The 13526-nt window shown below is 38.3% G+C and overlaps 1 protein-coding gene across 1 annotated transcript in view; it reads left to right on the plus strand.

The window, feature by feature from the left end:
* Positions 1-13526, plus strand: part of GALNT10 (polypeptide N-acetylgalactosaminyltransferase 10) — a 39224-nt gene that overhangs the window by 16959 nt on the left and 8739 nt on the right. The window contains exons 6-10 of the mRNA XM_083728737.1: positions 2063-2246; positions 3364-3481; positions 9525-9632; positions 10938-11159; positions 12495-12611. Of these exons, the coding sequence (XP_083584863.1) occupies positions 2063-2246; positions 3364-3481; positions 9525-9632; positions 10938-11159; positions 12495-12611 (749 nt within the window). The remainder of the gene's footprint in view (positions 1-2062; positions 2247-3363; positions 3482-9524; positions 9633-10937; positions 11160-12494; positions 12612-13526) is intronic.

The raw sequence follows: 13526 nt of genomic DNA on the forward strand, positions 1-13526 counted from the left end.
ACGCAAAGGAGTCTCTCATTTTGAATTATTATTTTTGCTTTGTTTTGTTTTGGTTGACCGATAAACAGAAAGAATATAACATTTAGATGACAAAATAGTGAGGCATTTGGATATCTGTTAATTTTTGTCTAATACCAAGGTAAACAGGCTTTTCAGATGTGTGTGTATAGACATTCAACATTAGAAGCATGCAACTGGCCTGCTAAGTTCACATATAATATGTGGAAAATGGCCTTCTCTTGCTGCTTGGCCCTAATTGGCATTTTTCATCTCCGCCAAGCTAAGCAGTTGGCTCCTTACCTCTCTCGCCCTGACCTAGCCACTGTGATCCACGTGACGGTCACCTCCAGACTGGATTATTGTAACTCGCTCTACGTGGGGCTGCCCTTGAGACTGACCCAGAAACTCCAGCGGGTGCAGAATGCCACAGCGAGACTCCTTACGGGGTCTTCGCTGCGAGATCACATTCATCCGGTGCTATACCAGCTGCACTGGCTCCCGGTGGAGTACAGGATCAGGTTTAAGGTGCTGGTTTTAACCTTCAAAGCCCTATACGGCCTAGGACCCTCGTACCTACGGGACCGCCTCTCCTGGTATGCCCCACAGAGGAACTTACGGTCTTCAAATAAAAACATCTTGAAGGTCCCAGGCCACAGAGAGGTTAGGCTGGCCTCAACTAGAGCCAGGGCTTTTTCGGCTGCGGCTCCAACCTGGTGGTATGCTCTGTCACAAGAGACAAGGGCCCTGCAGGACTTGACATCTTTCCGCAGGACCTGCAAGACAGAGCTGTTCCACCAGGCCTTTGGTCAGGGCGCAGCCTGAACTCCCTCCTTGGCAATCCTTACAAAACTTTAGTTTATGGTTGCCATCAATTTTGATTTTAATTAATTTTTATAATGTTTTTATAATGTTGCACTGTTTTAGTGTTGTTAGCCGCCCTGAGCCCAGCTTCGGCCGGGGAGGGCGGGATATAAATAAAATTTATTATTATTATTATTATTAAGGCTACAAAGTCACAGTGCTGCAGCCCTAGTAAGTGCATTCCCTATCTATGTAGCTGTTAAAATACAGTTACCCAGCCAATGCTTTAGATCTTTAAGAACCATCACAAACTTTTTGGGCCTTCCCTGGTTGTTACTTCCCTTATGCCAATAAAGTGCAGCCAATGCTACTCCCAGGACTGCATGAGGTTTTGCTCTAAACTTCTTTTCCCCTTCTTTCCTCAGTGTCTCCACAGCTCCACAATTTTTAGACAACTTCCCCCATTGTCCCATTTTACTAAGCTTCTGTTGCACTTTCTTCGTTCACCCATAGTGTTTCATAACCTTAACGCTGCAATTTCTTCAGAGACTCCTCCTTGATTAGCCCATTGCCTCTGTTCACTGTCCTTTGTCTGTCTCTCAGTTCCTATCCTTCAGTCCCCTTGCTTCTGCTCCATAGTTTCCTGGTTTCATGGCACCTCTTCCCAGCAGTCTGCCTGTCCCACACAGCTACTGCTGCCATTAGGACCTGGATAGTGCCAAACTGATGGACTTCCCTCTTGGAAGGTGATCTCACAGACATTGAGAGCTCTGATCCTCAAGCAGTTGCAGTGCTCAATGAACATCATCAGTTCTGCCAACTGTCATTGGAGACTTCAGCTTCACAAGCATTGTGTAGTATAGATAGCACTGAACTGACTTATCAGCCATTCCCCTACCTTAACTTGTTAACAGGTGTAAATCTGAATAGGTAGACTAAATTCAACTCCAAGTGTATATGTGCTCCCAAATGTTACCTTTCCAACACTATTATTTTATGTAGTCTTTGGGAGAGCATGAAAAATCACCAATGAATGTAAAACTCCTTTATTCAGCAAGACAACTCTATTTTTTTCTGATTGGTAGATAGTTCACATTTGAATTAGATTACCCATGTGTGTTTCGTGGAAAGAGGAGAAAAATCACAGTCGTGTAGCTGTACTTCTGAATATATTCTTTATGGAGTATTGTAGAAACAATTGTGTTTGCTACTCCTTTCATCTGTAGCAAAATAATGTAACATGTTTCTGTCTATACCCCAGACCGCATTGCTCGAAATCGCAAAACAATTGTTTGTCCAATGATTGATGTAATTGACCATGACCACTTTGGCTATGAAACACAAGCTGGAGATGCAATGCGAGGTGCATTTGACTGGGAGATGTATTACAAGCGGATACCCATTCCTCCTGAATTACAGAAACCTGACCCGAGTGACCCTTTTGAGTAAGTTCATGAAGCAAAGTGTGAATAGGTGTTTAACCAGCTAGGCTCTTGACACTGGTGCTTTCAAACGGATAGAAACTATCCTTGGCCATCACAAGTAATGTTTCATTTCAAAAGATAAAATACTTTTTCTCTTTCTACTACAACTTTTTGAAAAGAGATAATAAGGTCCATTTCAGATGTACAAAAATAATTTCAATTGCATAATTGAAATAAGTCAGAATGGTGGATATTTAATAGAACATATCGCATGCTGGTACAAATTAAATCAAAACGTAAACTCTATTTTCTTAATAATTATTAATTCAGTTAATATAATGGTAGAATAGCCTGACCAGGTTGGTCCGTGCTTTGGTAACCTCAACACACTTTATTTTATCTTAACCTTTGTTGCTATGTATGGGTAAAAATGCAGCATTGTTAAATTAAAGATTTGATTCCGAGTATTATTATTATTTATACCCCGCCCATCTGGCTGAGTTTCCCCAGCCACTCTGGGCGGCTCCCAATCTAGTGTTAAAAACAATACAGCATTAAATATTAAAAACTTCCCTAAACAGGGCTGCCTTCACGCGTCTTTTAAAAATAGGATAGCTGCTTATTTCCTTGACATCTGATGGGAGGGCGTTCCCACAGGGCGGGCGCCACTACTGAGAAGGCCCTCTGTCTGGTTCCCTGTAACCTCACTTCTCGCAATGAAGGAACTGCCAGAAGGCCCTCTCAGTGTCCGGGCTGAACGATGGGGGTGGAGACGCCTTCAGGTATACGGGCCGTTTTGCCGCCTAGACCAATTAAGGAGAGGAAGAATGTTAAAAGGTACAACATTGGGCTTTGGTTAGATAATGTGGGCTGTATTCCCACACAGATTGACACCTTCCACTATTGGAGGTCTCGTTAATACATTCTGAAGGAAACTGCCAAGTTCTCCTGGGTTCATAGTTTAAAGATATACTGTGCAACAACATCACATAGATTAAAAATATTAAGGTGGAGCAGTAGAAAAAATATTTAAGTATGAAATGTGATTTCAGGAATGCAATTTATTGATATATGGATGTAATGGTAGCATAACTATAATGATAGGTTTTGTAATGTGAAGGATTTTCCCCCCCTTAAGATCTCCTGTAATGGCTGGAGGACTCTTTGCAGTCGATAGAAAGTGGTTCTGGGAGCTGGGAGGATATGATGCAGGCCTGGAAATATGGGGTGGAGAACAGTATGAAATATCATTTAAGGTGAGTTATGTTCCCTGAAAACTTTTATTTGAAAAAAATGCTGAATAATGAAGTAGTTTATAGACATGAAGCACCAGTTTGCAGTCTTTGTTTTTCTGTGTGTTTATAAAATAAAACTGTTGAAAGGATTTCGGCAACATTTCTTGAAAAGAACATTTTACTGTAATAAACCAAAAATAGGGCTAAGAATCGAAAGCCTCTGTGAGGTTACATGCTAACTGCTAAATGATGCCTGATATGAGAAGTGAATATTTGAGTGATTGATTTTTTTTATAGACAAACTGAAGGGCAATCAGTTTCTGCTAAGCTGGTTACGTAGCCAATAGTAAGCCAAGGAAGCAGGAGCATAATGAATGAATAGAATATTATTTTTGTAAGTGTCATGAAACAAAATGGCTTGTTACTATAGTCTTCTGTTTGTAGAACACTCTATTGTCATAAGCTGGAACAAATGAATAAATTCATGTGGCCACCTCATCAAATTAAGAAGCTAGTTACTCATGGATCAGCTTGTTCATTGACCTGTCGGAGCTATGAGTTTACTTACTAGAATTTGTTAAGTAGAATAAATACAACTGAGGTCTTCAGCAGTACTTCTGGTGATCAAAAGGCAAACATTAGATTAATAAACAACTTGGTTACTGTAGTTAGCAAATATTTTAATGTCTTTATTCTCCAATGCTTTTGTGTTTTAGCTTTAGTTTTGCCTTGTGATTGCAATTATTTCTGAATTTTTTTTTAATACATAGCCATTCTAGTAGGTCCTGCATCCAAGTAAATAAGCCCCACTGCCTCAACATGAATCCAACCAACTTGCAAAGATCACAGGGGAAAATTTTGCCTTGCCAACAGCCCTTCCCTGATTATTATAATTATTTCTTTTTTCTGCTCACCCCAAGTAGTTTTTGAAATCTAAACTGTGATGCAAAAAGCCATCAAACTACATTAATTTGACAATTAACATGCAGCAAACAACATTTTCATCTCATTGTTTAACTACAAAAAGCTAAGTGATAAAGAAATATTGAAGGTTTCTTATTTCCTCTGTGAGATTTCTTTACAGTTGGTTCAATTTATCCCTTTTATTAGTGTGTGTAAAGAAATAGTGTAATAATGTAATTCTCTGCAGGAGATGGTAAAAGCAGCATTCATCTTTTCCAATTCAGACCTTTTCAAAAACAGTAGTTTCCAAGAGTGATGACAGTGACTCTGCAAGCTCTTTGTCTTTGAAATGCTGGAGCAGACACTATTTGATCTGCAGGAAATAAGAATACTTCATTCATCTGCCTACTTGCACACTGTATTGCAGAGTTTTATTTCAGGCCAAGGATGATAATTTATGGTGGGTTAAATTCACTCTAATTAAATCCCAGCAGAAGTCCTCCTTTCTTTGTATTGTTCGACAGAAAAAGATGTTTCACTGAAATGGTGTGTTTTCAGGAATTATGATAGATTGATGCTTTCATCTGTGCCTGATAGAAATTCTGATAAAGTAATGAGAATAAAAGATTTGTTCATTAGCAACAAGAACACAGGTTTTTTGAGGCCTAACAGCTATCAAACTTCATATTCAATTTCAAAACTGCCTCTGTTTAAACATAAAAAGATGCTGAGATCCTGCCTCCGAAGGAGCACAAAGAATCCACCTAGCACTTCTTCCAAGTAAAATAAATCAGAAATGTTATGTTTCAAAGTCCAAATTTACAACCCATTTTTAACCAACTCCCCCCCCTCCCTTCATTAATCTATTCCAGATTATTGGTAGGGAATTATTACTTGGGGAACTGTGTAAGAAAAGGGAAATTATCAGTTCCCAGCAATTCTAGGAGATAACAAAGGATAGTGTTAATTACTGCACTTATCATTTCATTTCTTTTAATGTAGGGAAATTCCTTTATATACTCACTGGAGCATGTTTGCGTGACATTAGGGAACCTAATTGTCTCTTGTCTTATGTAGCTTATAGGAAGGACCTGCTTCTCCAAAAAGATTCCTGTATCTTGAAAGTTTTTTGATAGCCTGCTCTGGATGAGGATGAAGTAGTCCTATGCAGTCAGCGGTTAAGGAGCTTTTACCTTGTGCTGGTTGCAAGTGAGGCCAGTTTTCTTCAGGTAGATTTTAGAAATGTACAATTTGTATTGCTTTTGATGGGAAGTGAATTAGTTGAATTACTATAAAAATGTTTCTAAGTGTTTAATTTTCACCCAAAAGAAATTTCTCTTTGCAAGATTATTTTTAAGGACTAGTAGGTAGTATAAATATAGCCTGTCCTCTAGAGCAGTGTTTCCCAACCTTGTGCCTCCAGATGTTTTTGGCCTACAACTCCCATCATCCCTAGCTAGCAAGACCAGTGGTCAGGGATGATGGGAGTTGTAGGCCAAAAACATCTGGAGGCACAAGGTTGGGAAACACTGCTCTAGAGCAAATGTTTGCATTGAATAAAATAGGCATTTAAGTATAGACAGACTCATAGTTCAATGAGGATACCCATCAAGCTTGGAATGACAGCTATATTTTGAGATTTGATGCAGTATCTCTGATTCTCTACTTATTCTTGATCAGATTGCTGGCTGTAACATAATGACATGGAATCTCTATCTCTGATGGTTTCCCTATTTTGGCTTTGGATGTCAAGTCTTAGGGGATTCTACAGCAGTCCTCCTTCCTTCTTAGCTATTCACTGTCTTCAAGGGACAAACTAGACATGACATGGTTTTAAACTATGGAAAGGAAGAAAACAAATAAAATTATGATGATGCTGATTAAAATGCATGTATACATGTAACTTCTTTACATGTTTATGCTCTCTGGAAGACTTAGAAACAGAAAAGCCTTGCTTTTCAGATTTCTCTCTTGCTGCTTATAATATGTTTGCACTAGATTACATTTTTAGTGCTGCGTTTTCTACAGAGTTATTGTATATCACTGATTAATGCTAGTTATTACTTCTCATGATATTTTATTTCTCCCCTGTCAGAGCTGTTCCTTGTGATATTTATATAAAGCTAGCTTTTTTGTGCTTTGTACTATGAACAGTGTTGAATAGATTTTGTTTATATAGGCCTCTGCTTGGGATCAGTAGCTACACAGATAGGAATTTAGGTAGCTTTTAACTAGTTTGGGAGGGTGGAAGTTATAATATATACACAATAATATATATTATACCCTACACCCTAACCACTACACAACATTGACTTTCCTCATAATAGCAGATAGTCTTGGTATGGCCAGTCTGATCTCCTTTCTTGTAAAATAAGACAAGCGACAGGGTGATGGCAAGGCATAAACAGTGCAATCCTGTTATTAAATGCAGATGTACAAATATTGGCATTGTTTAAGAGGCAACAAAAGGCTGTGTGCTGCCTAACATACATAAAATCAGGAGTATCTTGTCTGCTAGTATCTTCTGTTTTCAACCAAGAACAGCTGCTTGATAGACAGTTGCTATTTTTAATTTCAGTGCTACCTTTTTAATTCTTACCTTCTTTTTCCTTCTAGTGTATAATGCTCTCTTTCTACCAATCTCTCTTTTTACAGATGAGAATGATAGTTTTCTTTATGCAGGTTGTAATGAATTCTGTCATCACACAAAGGGATTGCTAATAAAATGAATCAAAGCAGCAATGAAAATGAATAGGATGTCTGCTTTTGAAATTAGATTTGTGTTTGAGTAGCACATTATCAGTTGAAAACATGAGTGTTTTTAAAAGCAGTTGAGCTGGGTAAATGTGAGGGAAGGATACCTGTAGCACATTGACAGGAACTCATAAGCCAGTGGACAAGTAGTTTGTGTAATCAGAAGTTGTAATTTTTAATATTAATGGAATGTGTTAATCCATAATGAAGATAGCTTTCTGAAATGCTATGTAAGTCAGACAACACTGGTTCCATCTTCTTAGATGTTTTGGGCTTTTATATATTGGGTGCTATCCAGTTTTAGTCAGGATCAGAATAGGCCCATTTAAAGTTACTGTCTATTGATTTCAGTGTGCCTATTCTGAGTATAACTTAGATGTATATCACCTGTTCTATTTTAATTTTAGCCTGTCCGCTGTTGATCTTATTTCTTTGTTTGGAAGTGTTCTTGTAGTTGTGAGACAATTAGGGCCACACTGTGAAGTTCATGGGGGAAATGCTTTCCCCCAGTTGCTTTTGAAGATCCTTTGCCGTCCAAGTATTTCTTGCGAGAAGGAGGCTTAGGCCCAGATGAAAAGCATCAATCTCTCAGGCTGACTATGTTCTCAGCTGACATAGCTAAACACACTCCTACCCTGGATGGAACTAGTATATTCACGTTGCCCTCAGCTACCCAAAACCATGCCACTAAACATTGTTGTAACTGTTGCAATCCCCGCTGGAACCTTAGGGTGAGGGGGGGGGGTAATAAATAAAATAATAATATTCAGCTAATTTTTACTCTGAGTAGACCGATTTAAATTAATAGAGCAACTTATTCATGTTCATTATTTTCAGTAGATTTATGCTGAGTAAAATTTAATTGATTACCACCCAGTGTATCCATTAAGAATGGACTAATTAGTCAGTTTCAGTTCCTCTCAGTTCTTCATATTTCTTATCTTAAATCTTCTTTTGTCCCATTTTCACATTATTTCGTAAACATTTTGGAAATCCTATATGGAAATAGGCAAGCATTTTCACTTGCATTTCTCCTAATATAAACATTTTAATACAATTTTGTCTAACATAAGTAATTGTGTTACATAATGCATTTTAAACTTTATTTCCATTAATGTGTACACCTCCCCCAATACACATATTTTTATACATATCTTTAAGTTTGGGAACTGCATCCTAAAATTCAAAAATTTTAAGGATAGCTGCATTTCAATCTGCATATTTGCTCAGTAAATGTGAATGAGGTAGGTTCTCATTGCAATGCTAACAATACCAATTTCTTCCCCATTCCTTGTATCCATTAATGAAACTGCCCATCTGGAAACTTCTCTTTTTGAATTCAAGAATTGAGTCAGCAGTACATTCTCACCACTGTTGAATTCATATTTGACAGGCAAGTCAAAGACAGGCAAGTTAATATTTAGTTTCCTCTGCAGAATGAAAGCTGGAAAATGTTTTAATGAAACCTTTGTTGGATCATTAAAATGTTTACCTTAGCAAACCTAGCCAGACAATCCTTTTTAAGACATTTCAGAGCCAGTCTGTTAATAAATGGGCATGGTACTTTAATACAGATTATGTACATTATTAGTCAAAGAACTTAAATTCATTAAGCCTACTGGAATGCATGCATTCAACACTACATCTGTTTCAGTTACCTAGACTGGCAAAATTTATATCCATATTTAATCTAGGTATCAAGGAAAGTTCCTAGAGAATGTTGGCACAGATTCAATGCTTCTTGAAGAGAAAATAATTTTGTTGACCTTTGTTGTTGTTGTTTAGTCTATTAGTCTTGTCCGACTCTTCGTGACCTTACTTGGACATAAATAGAGCCATAATTCTGCAAGTAGCATTTAGTTAATTGATGCTCCATTTTTAAAAAATAGTTATGCACTTTTGCTAATTTCAGGAATACATCAGCAGATGTATTTCTGCAAAAGCAGCAGTGGAAGGGCATGTTGGCACTGTAGTAGAGTTACAAAATAGCAAGTAAGGTGTTGATGTCTGACCTAAAATCTTTATCTCCAGATAACTCTGAGATTTTTTCATAATAACACTACATAACAATCTACAAAAGTATTCAACTTTAGTAGTCATGTGTTTACATGTGCATTAACTTTCAGAATTCTTTGAACTACCTAAGCTACATACTGCTTTTGATTCATGCTAGGTTCATTTCTTGGTGTTGGATCTGGTGGTATTTTTATGTCACAGTGGTGACATAGTTTCAAAGATGTACAACTTTAAAAGCTTGAATAACATGAGGTCTGAATGCATTTATGATGTTTTAAAAATAGTTTACTAAGGTAACAAACTTACTACTTGATATGACTTTGAAAAAGCTTTGATTTCCATCATATTCAGAAAATTCTGATCTGTGCTTACTCTCTCTGGCATCTGACAGGTGTGGATGTGTGGGGGTCGTATGGAAGATATTCCTTGTTCCCGTGTTGGTCATATCTACAGAAAATATGTTCCTTACAAGGTTCCTTCAGGAGTCAGCTTGGCAAGAGTAAGAGCCTGTCTTGCTAAATTTCCTTTGTTCCTTGCATTCAGTCAAGATGCAATCTTCTAAAAAGATAGTGGGTGAGATGCATTTTTTAACATTAGTGCAAGAAGTTTGGGAGTTGACATTGTTTTGCAAGCAAATGATAGCACACAAGCTGAACTCTCACAAACCATAAAAATAGTTGCTCTAAGGGTTGCGCTATATCTTTAACAAGTGGTTTCTGTAGTGTAGAGGTTGTCACATTTGCCTAATACACTGAAGGTCCCTATTTCAAAACCAAAGAGAAATAGGTAAATATTCTGGGGGAAGGGCCACAGCTCTCTGGTAGAGCATCTGCTTTTCATACAGAAGGTCCCTGGCACCTCCAGCTAGAGCTGGGAAAAACTCCCTGTCTGAAACCCTAGTAACCAGTTGCCAGTCATTGTAGACAATACTGAGCTAGATAGATCAGTACTTTGAGTCAGTATAAAGTAGTTTCCTTTGTTCCTGTTGTGAGATACTCATTGGATTAGGTTGCTGCACTAGATTAAGAACTGAACAAGGCTACATATAACAATGGCTGTTGGTTGAGCTGGCTGCCACATTTTGATATTATCCTTTATCTTTAGCTTTCTTTATATTAAAAACCCATTAGCATGACAAACATCATCTCCCCAGTGAAGGGCAAATGTGTCAGTAATAGGATGATTCCTTTAAACTGGCAGGACATCTGAAATCAGGTTGATTCACATTAATATATTCTTCAGGATAATTCAAAATATGTACACAGGAGGATCCTCAGTGTTACTACCCAGAAATTAACAGTTTGTCCTCTCACATGAGTGAATTTGTCCTCTCACGTTGGTGAATTTTCATATGCAAAGACGAGTGCTTTTATTTGGTATTCAGAGGTATTTATTTTAAAGAAGGGTAGATACTCCCTCTGGTGGGAAAAGACAGTAACAGAAGAAGAAGAAGAAACATGACTGAAAAGACTTCTCTCTCCCTCAGTCACAACTAACTACCTAAAGAACACAATTACTTTTAAAGTTCTTTTTGATGAAATACAGTAGATGCTCAGGGCCCAGTTTAATTCAGCCTTTATAGAATGTTCTGGTTGTCTGACTCCTTGGAAGAGCAGTCGTCTTACTGTACCATCTGCTTGGGTTTGGACTTATTAATGTAGTATTATGAAGTCCATAAAGCCCTTTATGCGTGCCTCCATGTAAGACAGCTAATTAATCTCTCGTATGTGCATCCTGTATAATTCAAATTTATGGATATGCTTTTTTTCAATTCTTCATTTCAAATATATTGTCACCTATGTAGAACCTGAAGCGTGTTGCTGAGGTGTGGATGGATGAATATGCAGAGTACATTTACCAGAGGAGACCTGAATATCGGCATCTGTCTGCAGGAGATGTGACTGCTCAGAAAGAACTTCGCAGTAATCTCAACTGCAAAAGTTTCAAGTGGTTCATGAATGAAATTGCTTGGGACTTGCAAAAGTTCTATCCACCAGTGGAGCCTCCAGCAGCTGCCTGGGGAGAGGTTAGTTTATTCAAGAAATTCAGCTGTATCAAGAAGTCCCAGCCATGCCATGGTGTATGGTTGCAGATCAAACCACAGGATTTCCAGTACCCGCTGAGTCCATCTTTAAGTGAAATTGTTGTGCATGATTACTTCTGTACATACTTGCTGTTGCAGAATTTTACAGAAGGGATGGGAAACCTGAGGCCTTCCCAAAGTTGTTGGACTTCCAACTCCCATAAGTGCCAGCCAACATAGCCAATGGTCATGTATGATGGGAGGTGTGATCTAACAACACCAGTTTCCATATCCCTGTCATGCAGGAATTTAGTGAATGTATATGAATATGGCTAGAAAAAGTTGTTTTCAATACACTTCAGAATCCATTAGCAGAAAGACTAACTTTACTAAAACTATTGAAAACAGTACACACTGAACTTCTGGGGTATGTTTGCTCCTTAAGATTTACTTACTCTGACAGCCCATTATCAGGTTTAACCCTGACCTAAGAATGAGTAGTAAATCCAAGGCTTTGATCATTTCTTTTTTAATATCACTGCCTTCACAATTCTCCACTGAAGCCACTTGTTAAATGGCTCTCAAGCTCAGATGTGTATTCAACAGGCTGCTTTTTTTTCCTTTGAGACACAGAGCAGATTGTTCTAGATCCCTTTTCTTGGCTTCTCAGTTCTTGAGAATTCTTGTCACATCCACACACATACATATATAGAAATCATATTGTCTTGTGTCTTTGCATTTATGCCAGCGTTTGCTATGGGATAGCATGGGGGCTGCCTGTATTTCAGCCCTCTGTTTACGCACATTTAATATGTGTGTGACGATGTATATGCACATCGCACCAAGCCCACCTGGAAACATCATAAAGACATCACTGAAATGTCACTAAAAGGGCAGAATGGGGTATTTGCAGGCTTTTTCAGTGCATTTCTATTATACGCTATTTCAGTGACACGCGCGGTGCCTCAGAATGTAGCCCCTGTGTAAGCAGGGGACCAACCCAGCAGTTCAAAAGCACACCAGTGCAAGAAGATAAATAGGTACCATTGCAGCGGGAAGGTAAACAGCATTTCTATGCACTCTGGCTTCCATCACGGTGTTCCGTTGCACCAGAAGTGGTTTAGTCATGCTGACCACATGACTCGAAAAGCTGTCTGTGGACAAACATAGGCTCATTCAGCCTGAAGTGAGATGAGTGCCACATCCCATAGTTGCCTTTGACTGGACTTAACCATTCAGGGGTCCTTTACCTTTTCCTTTTACCTGTACTTCAGTTTCCTTCACTGTCACTATGTCAAGAAGTTAGATGCAAAGCTAATCAGCAACTTAATCTTTCAGGTCCGTAATGTAGGAACCGGCCTCTGTGCAGATACCAAACATGGAGCCCTTGGTTCCCCACTACGGGTTGAAGCCTGTGTGAAAGGCAGAGGAGAAGCTGCCTGGAACAGTGTGCAGGTATTTGCATTCTTTTTTATAATTATCTCATTCTTAGTGTTTCCACCGGAAGTTATAGAAAGAACTACTTTATGCAAAGTATGTATTACTGAAATACCACAATAGCTTCACTAATGTAAGACTAAGGGGGGGTTTCCTAGGGGAGTAGAATGTAATCTGCTGGTCTAACTAGTACACAGATGCTAATTATCAAGCTGAAGGCCTTGGTATGTAAACACACCTGGGGTGCAGGAGATGAGTACTTTAAATTATGTGCATGAGTGCTGTGGCAGAAAACCAGTATTATCTGGAGCCAAATCCTGAGGTGACTAGAGAGGAGGCAGACAGAAAAAGGTTAATAAGACACTAGTCATGCAACTGTACTGTGCACTGACATCATTTCTAAGTGTCTTCTGAAACACCATATTAATGAATCTGCTACTATATCCAGTGACCACTTAGTGTCGCAGGAGGTATAATTAATACTCCAGTGGATGCTAATGAGAGATTAAACTGGTTAGGGAATATTTTCACCGAATATTTTCATTTCTTAATGTATAAGATGCTAGAAGTGACAGCTTTATTCTGACAAAATATGTAAAATGAGAAATTGCTGGCTACCATTTCAGTTGCCTGGAAATGGAAAATTAAACCAACTGACTTTTAAACTACCATATTTTTCTGTGTATAAGACTATATTTTTCCCCTATTTTTTCAAGTTTAAAATTTGGGGGTGGGGGAGGTCATCTATACACTGATAGTGCATATCAGGGATTTCTTTATTTGGAGTCCCAAAAAATAGGAGACATGTTATACACAGGGACGTGTTATACACAGAAAAATACGGTAAATCCAAAAGGCCTGCATGAGTTTTATATTCAATTTATGTTGAGTTGTAAAAATTAATGTGGATGTTGAAATATATTTTTGTTCTAA

This window comes from Podarcis gaigeae (assembly GCF_964106915.1).
Source record: "Podarcis gaigeae genome assembly, chromosome: 2".
Lineage (NCBI taxonomy): Eukaryota > Metazoa > Chordata > Lepidosauria > Squamata > Lacertidae > Podarcis > Podarcis gaigeae.